General features: G+C 33.9%; 1 protein-coding gene across 1 annotated transcript in view; it reads right to left on the bottom strand.

Moving 5' to 3' along the window:
• Positions 1 to 22720, bottom strand: part of TUSC3 (tumor suppressor candidate 3) — a 115181-nt gene that overhangs the window by 41103 nt on the left and 51358 nt on the right. The window contains exon 6 of the mRNA XM_050337620.1: positions 18242 to 18331. Coding sequence (XP_050193577.1) covers positions 18242 to 18331 — 90 coding nt within the window. The remainder of the gene's footprint in view (positions 1 to 18241; positions 18332 to 22720) is intronic.

Genomic DNA, 22720 nt, shown 5'->3' with positions numbered 1-22720 from the left:
CTCCTCAAAACATGCCTCTGGTTTTAGGCAGGCTGCCTTGAAAGTACCATCTTGAAGGAGGTTCAACAGCTACAAATTTGAACAGCAGCTTTTTGAAAACTGAAAACATAATATGTATGACACCCTCCAGCAAAGAGTTCCACAGCTGTCTAAAATGTAGAAACGTTTTATTTGAAAATGTGACCCTCATATTTAATTTAAATAAATGCAGCACATTCAAATCAGTCTGTTAACATTCCTTCTACTTAAGCTCACCTTGTGTCATCTCCTGAGCTTTTTCCAGATTGTATTTAAGCTGCGCATGAAACAGTACATATAGCAGTAAAAGTGCTTTTCTCTCCTAATAATCTTAAACACTGCTTGCTGTTCTGTCCATTGAGTGTTTAGAGGTTGTTTTGATAATGCTACTCTAACCAAAAGACCTTACTCCTGAACAGAAACAGCCTGCCTAAACCCAATAATTTTACAGGCGTTTTAGGTCTACAGGAGAAAATGTAAACAGTGTAAAAATATTGAAAAAACTATTTTTTCACTCACATCACTTTACAGGTTTTTTTCCAACAGAGCAACAAAATGGTAGATTACACTCTTGCACAGTTCTTTCTGCACAGAACTCCACTTATACAGCAGCTGGCCCTTCTCTGTCCTTCCAAATAACTTAAGGCCAACAGCAAACTGTCCAGCTCTTGGAAAGAGACAAACATTAAATAGCAAAGATAATAAACCCCTCGAAGATACCACTGATTTTCTTTCACCTTGAAAAGTAAAAATTTGCACCTGTTTCTTCCTTTTTCAGTCATGAGAGCTTATTAGATCTCATTCTGTAACTTCTTCAAATCTATTTGATGACAAGACTTCCATCAGTTCAAGTGGACTGTCAGCAATAGCACTCATGCCTGTTGATGCCTTCTAGGAATTTTAATAGATACATGAGGCAAGACTTCCCTCTATTGCCATGTTCCTCTCTCCAATGTGTCATATTTAATCATGTCTGCACTCCTACATATTACATCCTATAGTATCAGTCTGTCAACTAGACAAAGGCTATGCCCTATGAGAATGGCTGCTCTGCCAGGCCTGACCAATGTCATATTGCCAATGAGATCTCTTCCAGCAGTGGGAAAGCTCTATTTCCCATCAAAGATCCTTCCCAATTGGCACAAATTCTTTTACTTATTTTCAGACTGATTCCTCATTTTATTTTAGAAGTCTTTTTGTAATTCCCTGGTTACTATTTAATTCATCTGATGGTTACTACACTTTTAACAAAGTGCTAGGTCAAATACCTTCTCAATTAGTTTCGGTACTCCATTCACAACCACTATTCACACATGTATTCCTATCTTATCAACTGTTATCTAGAGCATTTAGTTCAGTGTGGGCCTTGCAAACACTCCCACATCATCTTAAAAACTGACATCTTATTAACCACATTCCCAGTACTCCAGTAAGAACACTACCTTTCACTTTATTTGAAATTCTTTTAATGACATAGAACAATAATGTCTAGATTACTAGGAAACACTGGTCTCCCAACAATCTTCCTTATTGAGCCCTCCCTGTTAAAAACCTTTTAAGTAGTCAGCAAGTTTTAAAGTCATTAAATGTGTACCTTGTCATTACACACAATGCAATTTAAGGAAGTATAATCTGACACTTAAATTCTTCCAACAAGCATTACCTGAACTCTCTACTCTTGACAATATACAGCTGTACTATCCTAAATGCACTCATCCTGCCTCTCCCTTTTAACAGCTCACATTGTCCACTGCCTTCTAGGGTAAACTAAGCGATCTAACACATTCTTAGTTTGAAAGTCAATTCAATATAAATGAAGTATTCACTACATATCTCTGATACATTGCATATGTTCTTCGAACTGCTTCCAAATACAACATGTTATCTTTAAAAAGTAAAGACTTTATTTATATTTTAAGTGTATGATAAGGAAACTTACTACTGATGAAGCTTGCACAAATGCTTTTTAATGAACACAGGATAAACTCAAGAAGTTTTCCCCTCCAACACAACTTGTCTTTAGTTTTTCATAGTTTTCAAGTAGTCCCAGGCCCATCAGGAACTGGAAGTGGCTGTACACAGCCCAGCTTCCTAAGAATGGTGAAAAATTGTAATCAGCTTGGGTTTTTGCTGTAAAACTTTGTTAAAGGAAGATTTGAAATGGCCACAGCACTGTTTTACCTGAGAGCAACTAGATGCTGTTCTGCTTCTGGCTATGAGAACACATGGCTTGTGTTGTCTCCACATAAAATAACAACCAAACAAAACACTCACAATCCCATGAAGAAATATCCAGTCCTGGAAATAAGATGACAGAAGATGACAGAACCTTGAACTTTTAGACTTAGCAGCTTTCCAGAATATAAGAAAAAAACCAATAAAACCCACAAACCTTTAGACATTATAGCTCTGAGACATAACTCTCATTATTTACATTAAAAAAAAAAAAAAAAGTACATCAGGAAATGGTTTTTATTTTCTTTCAATAATATCTTCACATATATGGTAACAAATTGCATATATCTGAATGCTGAATTCTTCCATATTTTCAAAGATTCTATATATAGTCTATTATTCTTAACTAATTAATTTGACCATCCTAAGAAATGCTTTAATTTAGCTATCAGGTAATTCTTTTTCCCCCTCATATCCACTCCTTCCACTCAGTTATATATTTCTTGAACTAGGGATAAAGAATGTGCAATCAAAATATGTGTTACAAATGAGTACAAAAGTAATCTTTAAAATCCACAAACAACTCTGGAAATTAAAAGTATAAATATCTAGACAGTCATCACAAGACATCAATGCTTCATAGCAATTTTTCAAGTCACTTCAGGTTTAACTCTATTGTCATAGTCACAGACTGATGACCCAAAATAAATTCCTATTCTTTTGACCTGCTCTGGGTCAGCTTCCAATAATTCTTAAACATAGGTGACCAGTTTTGTACAACATCACTGACTTAATACCGTTGTTTAATATCAGTATTGATACAATTTTTTATGTTAAATGAGAAAATCTCATGCATTAGAGAGCAAAAGCAATCATATTTAACAGGAATGACATACGACTTATTTTGCAATGTTTGCTATAAAATACTTGTGAGTGCCACTCTTTAATTTATATCAACTCCACATCCTGTTTTCAGAAAACACTGATTAGAATCACTGAAAAAGAATGATGCTGTGTTTCTGGAGGCAGGTCATTCCAGACGTTTCAGTATATTTCAGTCTCATCCTAACAGTAATTCAGGATTCATGACACAGGTTCTTGATTTTTATTTACGACGCCCTTCAAAACAGCTTTTTGTTAACCAGCTTACCTAAGAGCAATGTCAAATACAGATGCCAATTGTTTAGCTATCTTAAAGATGTAATGATTTTATTTTTAAAAATTAGTCCATGATATCAAAAGTAACAACAGTACCAGTAAACATGTGCTGTTGTCAGAGCATCTTGAATAAAGTTCCTTTACTTCCCTATATACTTGGAACTTTGAAGACAGTCTTTAACACACACTTTAAAAAAAAAAAAATAACCTTCTACAGCAGAAAAGCTGAACTGACCCCCTGCTATCTGCATTGCCTTGGTAGATGACACTTACTCAAAGCAAACTGTGCATTTTCATTATACAAACTAAATAATTGACAGAAAGATTGGATAGAAAGTGAAATATTTTTCCATCTTGTTTCTTCTGTTTCATTTCTTTCAATTGTTTCTTTACTTCCTTTTTACATTTTGGATCCTTTTAGGACTATAAAAATTGCTAACATTCAACTTGTTAAGGCTCAAAGAGAAATGTGAAAGTATGTATTTGAAAATAATACCAGGTTAGGTACAAGATTTTAACATTTTATATTTTTATCTTTTTAGTTCAATTAATTATTCCATCAGGAACAGGAATATTGCGAAAAAACACATTTAACCACTGCTTCAACCACTTTTGCTTTCCTGAAGGCAGGTAGATAGGCAGGAGAAGAGATAAGGCAACTAAGAACAACAAAGTGGAAATAACCCAAAATTTAGCCCTCATTCTGTAAGTTGAATACTACAGACTAACTTTTCATGTAGTATAAAATATATATTATCAGGTATGTACCTTGCTAAAATCAGTGAGGTTTTCAATTGGCAGAGTTATTACCACAACATCCAAAGTTGATCTAAAGGCCACTGTAATGAATCCATCTTCTTGTCAAAAACAATGTGTGTTATCAGCCTCTTAAGTGATGCTAACAGGAAACACGGACTGTGTTAAGATTTGGGTTAATGCCAAAGAAGAACTACATGCAGGAATAAATAGTTACAACAATCACAAAATATGGACTATGTTGTATGATACTAACAAGAAAAGGTCCAGCCTTCATCAGGGACAGAATTCTAGAATTCTCCAGGCACTTAGCATATTTGACGATTTTTGGATGTTAATTGTCAAAATGACCTATTAGGTATTAATGGCTATTTTCATACATTTGAAATATTTGAGATTGTTGGTGAAACCCTATGTTCTGTCAATTGTTATTTGCTAACTTGTACATTAGAAGATCAGGTATGAGAATTTCATTCAAGTAAAACACAAATATTGCTTCAGAAATCTAAATCAGTAAAGATTCACAAGGCTACCTATATCTTATAGTTAACACACAATTCTTGCAGACATTATCTTGAATAACTGACATATTGCTAACAGTGACCTATAAAGAAAGCCTTTCTAGCTCTCTTCAGTCCACCAGCAGTGGTTAAGCCCTCAATTAATTTCAGTGTAACAATGTAAAAGTTTAGCACAGTTCTATTACCATGCAAAATTTGCACAATACTTTTGAATGCACTGAGAATTTGTACCAAACACAGAGCTTGAATGCCTTATAAAAAGAAAAAAATCATACTATGGTGATCATAAATAGCTTGTAATGGTATTGGTATATTATACAGTATGCTAGCTTTTATTCTGTATATTTACACTCCAGTGCTAAACTTTGAAGTTCTAACTGGCTAACAATTCAAAACACATTCCAGAAAGAAATACATATTTAATGCCAATTTCCTAAAGAGGATGTTAGAAATGTGTTTGAAAATTACTTTTCTTTTTCCCCAAAAAATGCTCATAAAAATCTATAACAGAGACCAGAGTGGAATTTCATACTGTATCAGGACTGACAGAAACATTCAGAATTTAGCTTAACAGTCTGACATATTTATCATTACATTAATATCTAAACTGTATTAAAAACTGCATTTCAGTACATGCAATGAGAAATTGGCTACACTACGAAAGCACTGATAATAGCGTTATCTCTTCTGTTCCAGCAAATATAACCTCAAAGAGGAAGCTTCCTCTATTGACAATTCAAAGCCTTCTTGAGTATTCACATTATGACTCTGACACTTGCATGACTGATAAGAGACAAAGTCAGAAAAAGTTTGAAGGTCATTCTTTTGTCTCCCTTGAAACTGGTATTTTTAATATCTTCTAGCAACCCTTTTCTGTCAAACTCTCTATTGAGAAATGCACTAGTTTGGGGTAGATATTAAAATGCAACTATTGTACCACTGAAACCGTTCTATTTGCTTTTCAGCTTGCCAAATTAAAATAAAAACATCAGGAATAACAGAACTGACCTTTAAAACGAAAGAATGAAACACTGCAATTAGGAAATACATCTATACACACCAAAGTGATAGCTGTGTTAAAAGATTGAGCTTTTAGAATTGATTATGTCTAGGATCTAAATATCAACTTGAATGTGTATTTTTACTAAAATTTCAAAGAGTTGTAAAGAATCATAAAAATATTAAAGGACTGAAAACTGTTTGAAAGTCATATATAACACCAGAACTGCTTTACAAAATTGGAATGAAGAAATCAGTTTACCCTTTGGTACAGTCATTTTCTAAACATTTATTCAAAGTGGCATTTTCACTGTCAATAGAAAATTACAAGATTGAAGAGGAAAGATCTTCCTGTTTAAGTAGACAAACAATATATTTTCTCATCTGACGCATAGTCTAAAAGAGACTGTAGAAAAGTCAAGATTCTGAGGAGCCTACAGATGTTCGGTCTTTTCAAGAAACAGACAAAAGAGCAGTACTAATATAAAAGTCAAAATAACCCAAAGCTATATCTTAGCTTTTGTTCATTTATACATATATTAGCAAGAAATAGATATACATTTATTTAACAATCCTTTACTAGAATATGCATGGTAAAATATAAGGCACACCTCCTCTTAGGAACAGATGTTTCAGATACAAATCTGTGACTGAAACACCTTCATGGAAGTAAAGCCTCTTATTCAAAATCAACCTTTATATAAAAAAAAAAAAATCAAAATTTGCCTGGAAGAATACCACCATTACTGATGTAAAGATGCTTGCTTATGTTGACCTGCTGAAGACTCAAAGGATATGTTTACATTAGCAAGTAGTACATATTAATTCTTCAAACCCAATATCCACATTGTACACATCTCAAGTGTTTCTATTTCACACTAGTTCCTCTTTGGTCCGATGGACTGAACAAACTCAGTAGCAGCTGGGAGTGTACTGGCTGAACTCCAGTGTGCATCTTCTGGCAACGTTTCTTGCAAAAAGATCATAAGGCCATGTGTCCTATGCATTGTAAACCAAAGTACAGAAGGTGGGAATAAAGGTGGCCTGGGCTTCAAAAGAGCAACTCTCATCTGAATGAGACATGGGTGCGAGTGAACATTTCAGGCTTTGGGGGATGACAATAAAGCAGGGAGATAACTCAGACTCCACTCACGGAGAACGATATAACAAAGCTGAAGAACCGAAAAGCGTTCAGAAAAAAAACTTCTCGTGGTACACTGGAGACTAACTTTTGAGGTAGAATTGAAACACATACTGCGAACAACAGATGTCAGTGATCAGTATGTGAAAATTGGCAGATTCTATCCTGTTACCTACTGGTTCCACAAGAATCAATAATATTTTAAGTACATTTTTCATACAGAAAAGGACACTGTAAAGACACAGGAAGCACAAAATAACTTCAGGTAAAATTACTTGACTTGATTCAGTAACATAAACTGAAATATTAATGGTAACACATTTTAAACTTTCAATTAAAGACTTTTACGTTTCAAAAGAGCTCAACTAAAATGGAAAATTAATGAGGGAAATTAGCCACACAGAAAATCTGATGAACTGAATGAATCAGAGGCCAGTTGTTAAACTTAATAAAGTTATCTTGAATCTATATCTCACACATGTTAAAAACAAACAAACAAACAAATAAATTAGTGACCTTTCAGAGAAGTATTCCAGAACTGATTATTAATCCCAAATGAAATACAATTAACAATCAGAGCTTGGAAAGAGACTAACTAGCAAATACATTTCCCTCTTCAAAGGTCAAGAAGCTTAGGAATAAAATGAAAGTTGTCAAGAGAAAAACTGAGGTGGTCATGCAAATGCAATGCAAACAGATAGCTCAAATTTCAGTCATTAAAACAGAGAACAAGAAAAAAGTTAATACGCAGTAAAGGGTGGTAATCACCCTGTTTCTGAATTCTGTGTTTATGCTGAATAAAAGTGATACAAGTGTCCACAGCTGACAGAATGCATCTAGACCACATAAAAAGCTGAAGGAAAACTCAAAAAGCAGAACTCCAAAACTAGTAAATAAATCTTATAGTCAAACAACAATTTTAATTTTTTATGTATGTATTTGAGCCAAGTCTATCTGACTATGTTAGCACAAACCTACAGAGCAGCATACACAGAAGCCAAACCCATCTTGGAAAGAAGGAAGTAGAATTTCAATCACATGAAATGTTTCTAAATAAATTTTGAAATAAAGAACACTTGAACATATGAAGGAATATGAAATTAAGACAAAATAAAGCACACTTAATCCGAAGAGGTAGGTACCAGATCCATCAGGCATCTCTTTAATCAATGTATAGTGTTGCATTTGTGATAGTCCCCGTAATTGAAAACTTAATGTGAATACAAAAGGTGGTACAACAGTGCTGTAAAACAAGTCTTGGAACAAAACCTTAATTAAAGTCAAAGATTTTGATAAGATAGACTTGCCCATGACTGGACAATGTACAAGGACCCTTCCAGTACTGCATACTCATGCACTCTGAATTAGGCTTAAAGTTATTTTATGGATTAGAGCTATATAAAATGGTGTAGATGGTCGAATTAAAAAAAAAAAAATTAAGAGGCAAAGGAGAAGGAAAACAATTCAAACCAATACGATATATACAGACTAAACTTGTTTACTTATGTTAATAACCCAACACTACATTATTCATTAACTCTCAAAGAGAGGAAGTTCCACTGAATAGAAGCTAATTAAATATATCAGCAGATATGTACTTGCAAGATGTATACAGATGTATACTTGTAAAATCTATGATTCTGCTGGAAGTTGTTTCTGGATTTTGGTTTTGATTTTTTTCCTAGTTATCCTTTTCTTTTTCAAATTGCTGTTGTAGGTTTATTATTTCAGTTGTGCTGTCTGTTTTCAGAATTAATTCTGCCCCATGCTATACATGCTATCTTTTCTGGAAAGTATGTTCTTCAATTTATACAGAAAATAATCCTCTGAGTAACAGTGGTTTGAATGTCTCTCTAACCTGCTTCTTCTACAATTTTTTTTCCTCAGCTTTAAAAAGGCTTGTTTGGAGGGATTTCAATTGTTTATTCTTCAGTAAATGAAGCTTTCCAATACTTTAGCAGGGTTAGGGAATCATGAAATTAAACAAACAGGAGAAAAAGCCAGAAGAAATACAAATTAAAGTTTTTGTACTGTTTCTATTTTTGCAGTTACTCAAGTTTTGCAGGGTTTTTGTAGCCCTGAATTTAGTTTCTAAGGGATGAGAGGAATACAATGGAAAGACCACAGGCCTCTGTAAGTAATATCTCAAGTGGTATATACATTCACATCACGTCCTTTTGGTTCAGTGTTTTCCAGAGCTAATTAATAACTGTAAGTGACTAATTATTGGGATTTTAAATTACTAACAGTAAAAATTTAATTCAATTTTGTTCTTTAATCAATTCTTAAAATTCATGATTAAACTGTGCATCTGATCCAATGCTCGCATCATCTCAATTTACTGCAGCATACTTCTAGTTAAATGCACATTCAGAAGGTAAAGTACCTAACACTGCCAAAAGTCTCTCCAGTTCTTTATAGGGCCATACAAAAGGGCTGTAAGTACTACCATGTCCAAATAGTTCTACACGTTTCCAGCACTCAGTTTTGAAGCTTTGATTTTATACCCAAGGCATTTTAATGGCAGTACACCTACATGTCTTTTAAAGGCAATCTATGTCTTTGTTTCCTCATTTCCCACATTAATAATATCTTAAATGACAGCACCGGACAGGACCAGATGGTGGTCAATTATTATGGTGGTCAATCATTATACCATTCACTGAATTGTTCTCTGTCTACAAACAAACAAACAAACAAAAATAATAGAACTACTCTGAAAACATTTTTTCAATGATTCTGGTATTGAGCCACACAGAAGACTATGAACAGTTCCTACTTTTATATATCTAAGAGGGATTACTCTGGTTACTACTAACTAACTAATATATTTGTTTTGTTTGAAATGTTTTTTAGAACCAAATTCTTCTTTCATTCTATTGACCTGTATTAGAAGTGTGAGAGGCTGGTAAATGCAGACAACTTCCCTCTTTTAAATGCTAATGCCATTTTTAGTACATGTAGAACATTTTGCTAGCTAAGTGACCTCAGGACCTGTGAACATGGAGATTATTTAATGCTTTTGTTTACTGCTCAAAAGCTAGACTTGCAAGATTGCCAATAATGAACTTTTTTAATTTGTACCATACCTGAAGTTATAGTGCTCCAGCCTTTAACTCCTTAAGTATAAATATTAATGACAGACTTTTAAGGGGAATAGTGAAAAATGCATCTTTGTAGTACAAATATATACAGAAGAACTAGTCTATTTCTAATAAATATGAAAGTTTGATTCTGTGACTACTGAATACTGAGACAGGTGATGCAAACAAAATCTGCTTCTCAACCCACTTCTGTGCACAATATTATCTTGATGCTAGACGCCTTTAAAACCTTTAAAGAGCAGATCAATCTCAGTTGTTATGCAGAAGCAAACTCTCCTAAGAAGGGCTACAGTTCTTCAATGGCTTTTTAAGTGACAGACAAATGTGCTTGTCTAAAGACTAGTGCAAAACAAAAGTAATTCCTTGTGTAAAGCCTACTACTTTGGGAACTTGTTTGTCGGCAATGTGGACAAAAGTAAGTTTGAGTGCTGACCAGAAATGAGGATAGAAGTTAAATTATCTCCTTTTCATACTCCAAGAATATGGACAAAGCAGTTGTCCATATTGGACAACAGCAGTTGGCAACATCTACTTCTAAACATATGTACTGATAATGCAACAGCCATGTAAGCTAGTCTTGTGAGCAGGATGTAAACTGGAACTAATGTAAAAAAAAAAAAAAATTCTAAATTTTCACCCAATACTTTAGAACAGAATCCCAATAGCTTGAACTTGTCCTTTGGATATAAGAGTAGAAAGCTTTAATATTACTAACACATGTTGTATAGCATTTTTGATGATATAAGCATTTTAGAATCTGCAAAATAGTTTTTATATTTCCAAGACATTTTACAATGACTATTGAGAAGACAAAAATATATATAGGTTCAATATCTTTATAATTACAACCATTACAATAAACAGAAGTGCAATGCCAACCAAAGAACACTAGATAAACTGTATAAATTAATCTGAGAAATACAAAAAATTAGGAAATAAGGTCCTTAATTTATTGAAATATTCTAATTGTTTGTTCTAAAGGTGGACAAAATTTCATTTCTGCTGCTGAAGCATTACTGTGCCAAAAGAAAAACAAATACACACATGCTGCTTCAAGTTGATTTTCAGAGTTGCTTTGAATAGGTCTGTTGTTATAAAAATTAGTGATAGTGTTACCAGTGACTTGGTAAAAAACCCAAAAACACAAAACATCATCCCCAACCAAACAACAACAAAAAAAGTTTTATCCAGCAGTCAATCCTTGCCTTTACCAGAGCACCTACTCCTACATTCTGTTCCTATGTACAACCTTCCCAAGTACCACCTTATTCTATTTTTATTTTTGTATAGCAATAGGTTTTGCCTATCTGAGCACACCAGCTGAAGTTCCTCAGTTACTAGGGTTCAGACTCTGTATAACCTTTATGGAATTTTGCTGCTAACAAGTGGGGAAATAACTCAAACTACCTAGAACAGGTCACTTTAAGTCTCAAACTGAAAGGAACAAATGAGAGTAGTAGTAACATCATTTACCTTGAGAATGTTCATAATGCTTCAAAAGAATATGTAAGGAAAATAATCAAAATTGTGTGTGTTTGTGTGTGTGTCTGTCCCTGACTACATTCTCTACAAGATGTATGGTAACACCTATAAATAAAAAAATTTTTAAAATCCTATGAATGAAAGAACAGCAAAACAAAAACCAGATAACCTGCCATTTAATATTCAGGAACTCAGAACTACTTGATATCTAATAGGTGGGATATATAGTATTACCCTACTGCCTTTTAGAGGCTCAGAAGAATAAACTGCATGTACAACAAAACTTTTAACTTAGTTTTACCTTTTTATTTACCTTTTAATTTAGTCCTTATGTCTTCTTCTACTGTATCTTCCTTCAGGAACAGTCAGTTAACATGAAAGGTTGGCCAAAGAAAGGAATTAATGCTGGCACCAGAGCTAGACAAAAAAAATATGTCAGAATAATTTTTGTTTCCATGAAAACAAACAAAAATCATTTTATATTTAATAAAATATTAAGTAGCAAATAACAATTGCCTTGCAGATTAAAAAAAAAAATCAAAAGTTCCTTATCTTCAATAAAAAATAACCACCATAAAAAATAATCACAATAAAAAGGTGAATTAGTCCATGAAGGACTGTCTGAAGTATGCTGCTTCATTTACATTAATACACTCAAATGCATGTTCCTTCTCTTGACATTGTTCACAGGCACAAGAGAAATCTAATCTGTTACATTGAAACGACAGCATTAGAGCTTATTAGCAAAACTATATGGAAAGGCAAGAGCTCACCAATATAAAAATGCACCAGTTTCATAGCTCTAAAAGGCTCTGCAGGATAGAAAATATTTTGATACTTGCTCAATAGTTCACAAGACAATTCCCAACTGCTGAAATTTTACTTCAGCACAAGTAACATCTGCATCCTTGTACTGTAAATTATCTTTCTACAGGGAATAGATAACAGTCACTAAAATAATCCATCAAAAATAGTGAAAGATTGAAAGATAGTGTATCATAATAATGCTAGTGTCACTTAAGCAAAAGTATGCTGACAGGAGCTCTAAAAAGCTGTGGTGTTGGGCTAAGTCCATATTTTATTAATGTCACTGTTAAATTCTAATTAAGAATTTGGTTAAATCAGCTTTTACTGAAGAGAAGGATAAAATTTACTTTGACTGTTCCTGAGGGAAATTAAAAACAAAAGACAAAAATAAATTAAAAGGTAAAATTAAAAGAATTCTGTGTATAGTCAAACACTAGAAAAGGTTGGGGAATTTCTGACTATGAAGACATTCAAAATTCTCTTAGACAAAGTCCTGAGCAACCTGACCACCTCTGAACAAACAGCTGGGCTAGACAATCTTCAAAGTTACCTTCTAATTAAAATTATTTTAAGATAAGTGAAGAAAATTATTAAGATAAGAGAAGGCTCTTACCTTTTAACATCCACAGAACCAGTAAAGTCTGGGGAGACAGAAAAAATAGATTCCTGCCTAGCATTTAAGCTGAGTTTAGCAAAATGGCTCTTGTTCTAACAGTAACAGAACAATAGGAACTGTTTTTTCCCATGTGTCATTCTGGTTTTCTGCCTTAAAGTATATTTTACTGTATTGCACTATCATTCTATCTTTGGATACCTCATAACTACATACTTGAGGTCTCCCTGATTTCTGACATAAGAAGAGCTGTTCTGCAGAAAACAGTTCTTTCAAATTAAACTAAATAGCTTCTAGGAACCCATCTACACTTAGCAAAAAGAAGGCAAAGAGTGGGGAACAAGGGATGTTTATTAGTTGAAAGTGGTATCAGTCAATTAAAACTGGATTTCTGTTGTTACAAGAAGCAATTCAAATTTGGCAGGTTGCTTTTTTATTATTTCATTTTATTGGCTTTTATCATGATAGACTACTTGCTGAATGCTTACTTGCCTAAAATCCAGTTTTACTTGATGAGAACATGTTCCATCTTTAGTGAGACAAAATAGCAGCCCTTGCAATACAATGGCACTACGTGAACTTTTACAGCATGTACGTGTCCAGAATTGACCACTATAAGAATGCAGAGGTTCTAATGCCTCATCTCAGCAACGCTTCTGTCATGACTATCTTCCTACCTCCTTTTCTTCCCACAATGAAAAAGGAGTTTCCCTGTATGGTTTCCCTGTTCTAGTCTCAAGACAGAAACATATGTTATACAGAATGCCAGATACAATCACCCTCACAATATCAAAAATTAGGACAGATGTCTTAGACAGATTAATAATTTTCCCAACTCTAGTTTAGATATGATGTTGCCCAGTTGTTAATTTGCTGATCTGTTAAGAGAATTAAGATTGTTTTATACTAGTTCTATGCCTTACACTGCCATTTGTTAACTTTTTTGACTAAATCATGACAGAAGTTTAATTTAAAGGCTTGATAAACCTTTACTTCTTGTAGCTTCTGAATAGATTCACTGCTGTGATAACTACAGGAAAGTTATTTCATTAAAAATAGTCATAGCATAAATAATGCACAACTCGTTCTCTCCAGTACGTTAACATAAATAATTGGCTATTCCCTTAAAATTTTAAGAAGCATTTTGAACAATAATATGATTTTGATTACCATAATATTGCACCAAAATATTTCTGTGGTAATAGTCAGGCCAATCTCCTACCTTATTTTAGGTACTGATAAAATAATCTGTATGAACTTTTTTTTATCCAAAAGCAAGACAAATATATAAAAACATATCATACAGTAAAATTACTTTTGTATGCATTGAAACTGCTACCAAACAATGTTGCCACTAGCAGAAAAGTTGGGCATTACAAAGTCAATCTTGGCCAACTGTACTTCAAATATGCTTCCAGATACACTGAAGGCAAAAGGACAATGTATTTACTGTAACTTACTGACTTTGAAAGGGAGTAATTCTTTAAAACTGCTTCAAGAAATGGTTCCGTATACTTTAATTAACCTCTTATGAAAAAATCTGTATCAGAAACCATGAAGAATTAACTTTAAGGACAGTTTATCCTGCTTAGCAATGGAGGCCTAACATGAGTTAAGAACCCCTATATTCTTAGCTTAAATTTTCAGTGTACCTTAACTTTGCATTGACAAATGCAAAAATGGTACCAGCAGTGAAACATTTGTTTTATTCAACTTCAGAAACATTATCACATATCTGTATCAGCAAGAAAAGTGAATAAAGATGAGTGGTTATAAAACTGTGAAAGGTAAGTGATGGTGGGGAGGGAAGGATGAATCAACTCTACAGTTGAACAAATATTTATATGTAATATGATTTTATAAGGTGTTCTATCTAAAAGATAAATTGTTTCCTAAGGACATAATTTGTGTTATGCTTAAGCAATTTTAACAACTTTCTAAATATACAACATTAAAAAATATCCAACATAGTGGCAAATAATACCATTGTCTATTCCACAAAGCAGCAGCTTATGTAGGAAAACCAACTAATAACTGATAAAAAAACCCATATTTTTCTCTTCACACAAAAACTTTTCCAACTTCTAATAATTTCTTCTCAGAGAAGGAAAGGAAATGATGAGTTTTGGAAACCATGTTAATCCAGTATTTTAGATCAAGCTAGTCCTTTGCCCTGTTCTCATTTACAGCAAACTTTCAACCATTTTAAAGATGCAGCCTTAAGTATATCACACAATAAAAATTGTGGAATTTGTATGCAAAATAAAATAAAAGGCTGCTAATCCATGGAAAGATATACATAAATGCTTTCTTAGCCATTGCTGCTATTTGATTAAAAGCTGATAAAAATCTAATGAGAATTCTTTGCTATTAGGTCAATCAACCAGCAGCAGAACTAGCTCTGCAGAAGGTTCAAAACCATGTAATTGCTTTCTCCAGCTCTCTACTTGTCTCATCACCAGCTCTATACAGATCAAGTTCTGAATAAAAATCAGAACTTCCACAAGACTTTATACACAGACACCAACAGAATGTTTAGTTATCACACTCAGTCCTAGTAAAACAGGTACCGATTTTAATGTCACACAGTCAGTAAGGGCCTAATCCTAAAAAAATTATTTTGCAAAAGATGAAGATCTCCGGAAATGAAACAGAAATAAAGTATGTGCCAAGACAAAAGACTAGGACTGGTTTCATCAACCTAAACCAGAACTGAAATAGCAAACAGTGTGATTCAGCTTTCTATATTAAAATTGATGCTGCTTTCATGTGGACCCAAAACCTGAAATCAGCTGATGGCAATGGGGAATAAAGGAACTAATCACAGCAATCTTAATAAGAGAGCTCATCGACTTCACAGAATAGACCACAAAGAAATACAAAAATATGGTTTGAAAGCTTCAAAGAATAAGATCATAAAGTAGTTTAGGTAATCAAGCAAAGAATCATAACTCCAGTTCACAAGCCAAAAATTTTAAGAAATAGTAATGTTACCAGCACAAGATACTGGCAATGTTAAGTAGTGTTGTCTAAGCAAAGCAAACAGACATCTTTTAATCTTTGGAAAAAAAACACCCTACAACAAAACAAACAAACAACAACAAAACACCAAACAAAAATCACAACCCCCCCCCAGAATTTAAGAAGAAATTGCCATTTAATATTACAGCAAGAACAAAACATATCATGGGAGATATTTGAGACAAGGAACAGTTTATGGAGACAGATTATTACCACTTTCAAAGTCTGTTGGAATATCAGGCCAGTACAGAACTGAACCACTAGCTTCTACGAAGAAAAACTAAGAATCAGTAATTTTGAACGTAACAATAAAACTATCAAGCCTGCTGAGCAATTCTATGCCTCTTAAAACCGGAAAATTACAGACTGCCAATAAAGTTTCATTGTATTACATACAGGTAATCCTTGTACAAAACTGGCATGCAGATTTGGAATCAGTACCAAGTGCTAGACGTTGGAAAGAAAGTGATGAGTTTAATTTCATCCAGAAGTAAAGACAGCAGTTGCTGACTTAATTCACTGTAACACACTGTGAATTATCATGGTTGAGTAAATCTAAAAGGAGTGTTAGATAAGCACTTTTATGACTTCAAATTCACAGAAACATAGATAAGTGCTAGAAAAATGAATCAGGAAAATGTTCAATATTGCTATTTGAAAAAAAAAAAACCAACACCATAATGTAAAATAGGTAAAGGTTTATAGAATACTTATTAGGCTTCTAACACTACTAAAGTTAGAGCTTTAAATTAAAACTATACTGGTCAGTGAAAGCTTAATTAAAGCAGGATCTTGGTGACCCTGCATCTATCCTTTTTTTTAATTCTTAGGATCTGACTGGTTTTACTTACTGACACAAACATAGCTCCAAAGAGGTAAGAGTACTGACACACATGAACAAGGAGAGACAGGTAAATCAGAGGCACAAATAACTTACCTGAAGTCATATACTGCAGTAAAACCAGAAAAGAATATCTGTATGTTGACAACTACAATAGGTTAGTATCTAGAATTTAAAAACATCTTTACCATTATTGCCATTATTTAGCTGCGTGTGCTAACATTCCCAAAGTAGTAGCTTTACAGACACTCAGGATATGAGTTCACACTTGAAAATTTAGACAATTTAGACAACAAAAAAAATCCAGCACAAATTCAGGAATATTTTAGGATTACTTAACGTAGAATATACTTCAGAAACAGTCTTTAAGAGAGGTAATGAGTATACAACTGGACATGGTAAAAACTAATTTGTCACAAATGCTGCATTTTCTATGCAGTATTTCTTCTTTCTGTCACTCCACAGGAAAGCATCATAAATTTAATACTGCAAAGCAGTAATGAAAAATTCTAAATATTCATAAAGTGTTTTATTAAGATTATTTATTACTTCATCAATTCTATTTCTGAATAACAAAGTTCACAGATGAAATCCTGTCATTTTATGACACCAATATGCTGCTAAAATGATAAAACGTAAATGTGTAAATGCAGATTGATAAAATGCAGATCAGTAATCAAATTCAAATCATCATTTTTTGCTACTCCAAGATATGACACTAAGGGACTCAAAAAAATTTTTTTCTTGAAGGTATAAGACAGGTTCCTTTAACTAGTCAGATGGCCAAAGCTGAAAATAGCTCTACAGGCCACTAGTTCCTAAAAAGTTTCCTGATCGCCAAGTTCATTGCAAGTTCTGTAGATTCCATCCCAAGAAACTGTTTGAAAAATGGTAAGTAACACAGAGTAGTAGAAGCTTGACAAGGTCCTCTTTACTTTCCTAGTAGGCAAAGAGCTGATTTCTCTGAAGTCTAAAGAACATTTGCTAATTTGTGAGCAGGAAGACACAAACAAGGTAATTCTTCAAAGACAGTAGTAGCAGGATCTAACAGTAATTTTGACAATAGTCAACTTAGTAAAACTGATAAAGAATTTAAATTGAAGGAGCAAAGAGATACAGGAAAAAGCATTCCATAAAGTTCAGTGGAAGACTGGAGATAGTACTAAGCACATGAAAATATCTGGCATCTCCTTTTCTAACTAAAATGCTCTGGACAAGAAGATAAGAGCTTACAAACCTCGAGGATTTGTGTAAATGTAGCCTGAAAGGAAGAAACAAAACAGATTTGTTTTTTACTATGTGAGGGACCACATCCCTAAAAAAAAGGCACAATATCACTGTTTTTGGGCACCAGAAAACTGTGTGATATGGAACATTTTATAACACATTCACTACAGCTGGGAGCCTCACACAGAGAACTTTGAAAACCACAGCCACCCATGTCATTGCTCAAATTAGAGGTGGTAGCACCTTTTAAACATCTGAAATTCCAGACTGTCATACAGAACTATGGAACTGCAATTTCTTTGCAATTGTAGACTCACTGGAGTAAGTGACTGTCTATATAATGATTCCCCCAAAAATAAAATAAAATAATCAACTCACCACTTGTCCATTCTGAGGATTTTTATGTGCATATGGTGGTCCACGGATGTGATTCCACATCTGACCAGATGTCATAGCAAATACAACACACTAGGAAAAATAGGAAAACAATAAGCTCAATTAACTTACCATGATGAATTGAATAGGAAACCATTCTGCTGGTGATTCTTGCTTTAGACACACAATTGTCCCCCTAGCCAGACACACTATCTACCTCTACTTCAATTTTAACATCCCATGTTCAGATGTGTTGCTCTCATAAAATTCTTAATCACTTTTGTTATTCTGAAAATGAGTTAGCTCAAGACAGAATTTCCATATCTCACTTGAAGTAATCCTATATTTATGTGCCACATTTGCACATCTATATGCCAACAAGCACTTGGAGCAGTAGAAGGCATTCATTGCAAATGTTCTGGAAACTAATATTCAAGATTTATACAACCTTTCATAAAAATACTTCTGTCTCTAAATCCTACATAAATGTTTAGCTTATCTTTTTGCTTTCAGGTGTATGAAATGATATAAAAAGTCACAGAAAAAAATCCAGTTATTAAAAAAACCTCTGCCCTATTTTATGAAATTCTCATTGTGTGTCCTGTATGAATGTGACTCATTTTAGCTATGACAAATAGCAGTGGCTGAGTTGTTAGAAAAGTGAAATTCCCTATGGAGGTGAGTTAGGTTAGAGATACATGACAACTGTAAAACAGACCTTAATTCTCATAGAAGGTCATTATGATTCTCTTAAAGAGAAAAACACTGTATCTTTTGATTAACAAATGAGAAAAACAGAAACAGGGAACTTGTATAATCTAAATATGTCTCATGTCTTATCAGTATAGATAAGTCCAATAAAATTACAAGATAATTTAGATACAGTTACAGATATGCTCATTTTTACTGTACATCAATATTCCCAAAAGAACACTTAAGTCATACTTCTGACTTAAGTTATAAGTAGATGGATCACAAATGTAAAAATTCACACCATAATGACTATCTAAGGCAGTTAGTCCTTAAAGGATTTTCTTTAAAGAATGTTTAATAAGAAATTTGTGAAGTAAACATAAGTTACCGGAGTTCTGTATCCCTGTAAATGCAGCATTGTCACCTCTAGTAACATGAACAAGTTTTGCAAGGCCTTACTAATGAATCTTGTGGGGCTTCATTCAAATCTGTCTTGGCTTTCCTGGTTTTGGGTTTTGGTGGGGGTTTTGTTAGTTTTTTCATTTTGTTTGGTAGTTGTTAGAGGTTTTTAACTTGTTTAGCTGAAACAGCAACTTTTCCAAAGACCAAGTGACTATGTCTAGTTTACATTACATTTGCTTATCTTTGCATGGCTCATTAATTCTCCTCCCCCACCCCTCCTTCTCTTTGGGATGGAATAATTATGACCAACATACTGATTTAGTGCAGGCATGAGATGACTGTAGAGACAGCAGAACTGTGAACACAGAATGCAGTGTGAATGGTAGAGAAAGGTTGCACAGATATAAAATTTAGCTGCAGATCAGTGAAGGAAGTGCAAAGCATGAAATAACCCCTAGGACCCTAAAGCAAGGAGGAAGAAAGCAGCAACATCATATTCCTCCCTGGAGGAGAACCTGGAATGCTGAAAACTTACCATAGTACCCCATCACCCCAAACCAAAGCCAAAGAATGATCTCAATATCCAGAGATAAACAGTGGAAGACTAACCATGACATCAGAGAAAGGCAAAGACATTAAGGAGTGTGTGCAAAAAAAATTTTAATCATGCTGTTATGATTAAGATTTTTTCTCTTATAATAGAAAGAAAGGATACATTTTCATATATAGTTCAATTGTAGTTCTTTCTTGTAGTGTCAAGATTTTACTTACAATAAGAACAGGTTCTTGCCTTTAAAGTGTGCTTCATTTTGCCCTTAACAGGATTTGGAGTGTAACAGAATACTAATTAATATGGCAGATGATGGCATACAGGTAGTGATTATTAGCACATGGATTATGTTTTAATTAATAATACGAAACAAAATGAAAAGAGTGAGATTACTGGAAAAGAGTAACAGATAGTTATTTCTATACCTTGCAGACTGTTTTAGTAGAGAAATTTATACTGCAATTTTGGTGATGAATCATACAATAGATAGCTTATGTGAAAGTATAAAAGTATAGAAACTGAAAATGTGGATAACAAAAGTGAGGTGAAAGATATTTTGAAAGGTAAAAAATTAGGTGAAAAGTAAAACATTGAAAGATAACAGATACATAGAGTACAAAAACTGTGGGGCTCTGAAGGTGAGTTTTATATGAAAAATCATTTTTCTAATTCTTAAAGTATTGTTTGAAATTTACATTCTCTAGGGCCAAATCTGTTTCCATAAAGAAAGATTAAAAATACCCCAGCCCAATTTATATAGTCATATATTTTATAAAGGATAAACCCCTCAAATTACTCAAGATCTTTAATGCTTGCAAATACAAATATGCTGTGAGACACTGTAACATTTAACAAAAAAATATCTAGGAGACACAACAGTGGGGAGAAGAAAATGTCAAGTATTAACATTATTGAAAAGCAAAGACTTAAAAATATGGTTATTTAACTTGAAGGCATCATGCATATTCTTTCAGTTCAGACTGCTAGAGACCAAGGAAACTAATTCAGTACATCACATACTGGATCTGTGATGATTTCTTTCCATCATGTTCCTTTTTATGGTGTATTTCAAAATTACTTTTTCAGGAGCCAAAAAAAAACATTTTCCTGATTCTCCCTAGTCCTCTTCCAATCTTCATCTATTTTAAGTATCATAAGAACAGAGCACTTCCATCATATCCCTTAAGCAATCATTTGGTATGCTACAGATAGCACTTGACATTAAAGTTCATTTTGCTGTGTTCTATATTCTCCAATTACAATCATCTGGGTAAAACAAAACCCAACAGTGGAAACACAGATTTCTATTGTTTGTAAAATGCACTTGAAATACACACCACTATTTGCAGAACAGATGCACACATCTAAGACACATCATGCTGATGCTATTCCAAATGGCACAGTGTCCGTAGGATCCCATGCTTTGGGAGCTGAAAGTTTCCAAAACATCTAGTTCGCTCACCATTACTGAGAGTTCATTTTTCCCAGGGCAAAACTTAACCTACAAATGGCAGCCTGTAACTTGTGGTTGATGGCTTCATATTTACTCTCCTACGCAGAGAAATGGCCACTTTCTGCAGTTTTCTTGGATCTTGTCAAAGTTCAAAGGATGAAAACTGGAGTACTGGAGGAGATTCAAGCCAAGGCACTTATCTCTGAGCACAATTACACTTTTTCACAGCAGAGTCTCTAACTTCAGCAGTTCTACAGAGAGGACTGCTACAGACACACCTTTCATCCATATCTGCTCCCTTCTTTGTCTTTGTCAGACTCCAAGAACAGTACTAACTGCTGCATGCCACCTGATCTTGATTTATTAAGGGAGTCCAGGGTTTCTTCAGGGTTCAAACTATTTTAAGAGTTCCCAGATTTAGGTAGCTTATTCTGCATCTAAATGATAAAAGCAAACAGATTAGATCTACATTTTTAACTGGTGTAGCACAGAGAGGGAAAGAACAGTGATTTGCTACAACATAATATGGTTCCAAGACCAAATGTCCACAGGATGTCTTCAGTGGCAATGAAGTTCCCCCCTATTACCAGTCCTAGCTGAGGACACTATATGTGCAGACACGTCTGCTCAAGGACCTTGTTAACACATTGCAAGAGGTATTTTCTTGATGGCTACCATCCTCAGTTTCACTAAGGGAGAAAACTGCTTTGAGCTCACCTGTGGTGCCTTTGTGTTTAAACCACAAGGGTACTATGAACAGTTAGTTGTAAGGTAAATTAAGCACCAAGAGTCCCAGCAGAACACTGAATCGCTAGCAAGACGCAATTTCACAAGCACATCGGCAGGAATTTTTAAACTGTTGTTAGTCTTGCAAACTTCGTCAAATGATTTATTTTGGCTTAATATATCCTTTCTCAAAGGCGTAAGTTTTGTTTAACACTATCTGCCCAGTTCATTAAACAAAATTACTGGAGATTTAAAAAGCCATTTGGAATGCATTTTGAAGAGAAACTTCTTATTAGCAGATACTATACAAAGCCAATAATTAGATTTCTTTGCAAGTTTAGACCCAAGAACATGAAAACCATTTTGTAACGTAAGAAAAATAATGACACTTTAGATTCATTTACGAATCTAGTTAAATTCAAGCATAGTTAAAAAAAAAAAAAAAAAGGAAGACATGGGCAGCCAGTTCTGCACTTAATTTCTCTATTATTCTGTATATGTAAGTTTTAACCATTTTGCAATTACTGTTTAAAGAAATGTAATCCTTCCTATCCAGTTTAGCTTTGCTTTTGTGCTCAGTGAAAGCTGCTGAGCTATGAGATCCGTACTCAATTTCTACACAATAATCCATCACTTATTAGAATCTCCAATAAGAGAC

The sequence above is a fragment of the Myiozetetes cayanensis genome, unplaced genomic scaffold, assembly GCF_022539395.1.
Source record: "Myiozetetes cayanensis isolate MyiCay16 unplaced genomic scaffold, myiCay2020 scf7, whole genome shotgun sequence".
Lineage (NCBI taxonomy): Eukaryota > Metazoa > Chordata > Aves > Passeriformes > Tyrannidae > Myiozetetes > Myiozetetes cayanensis.
The sequence above is the reverse complement of the archived record's forward strand: the minus strand, read 5'-3'. Positions and strand labels throughout refer to the sequence as shown.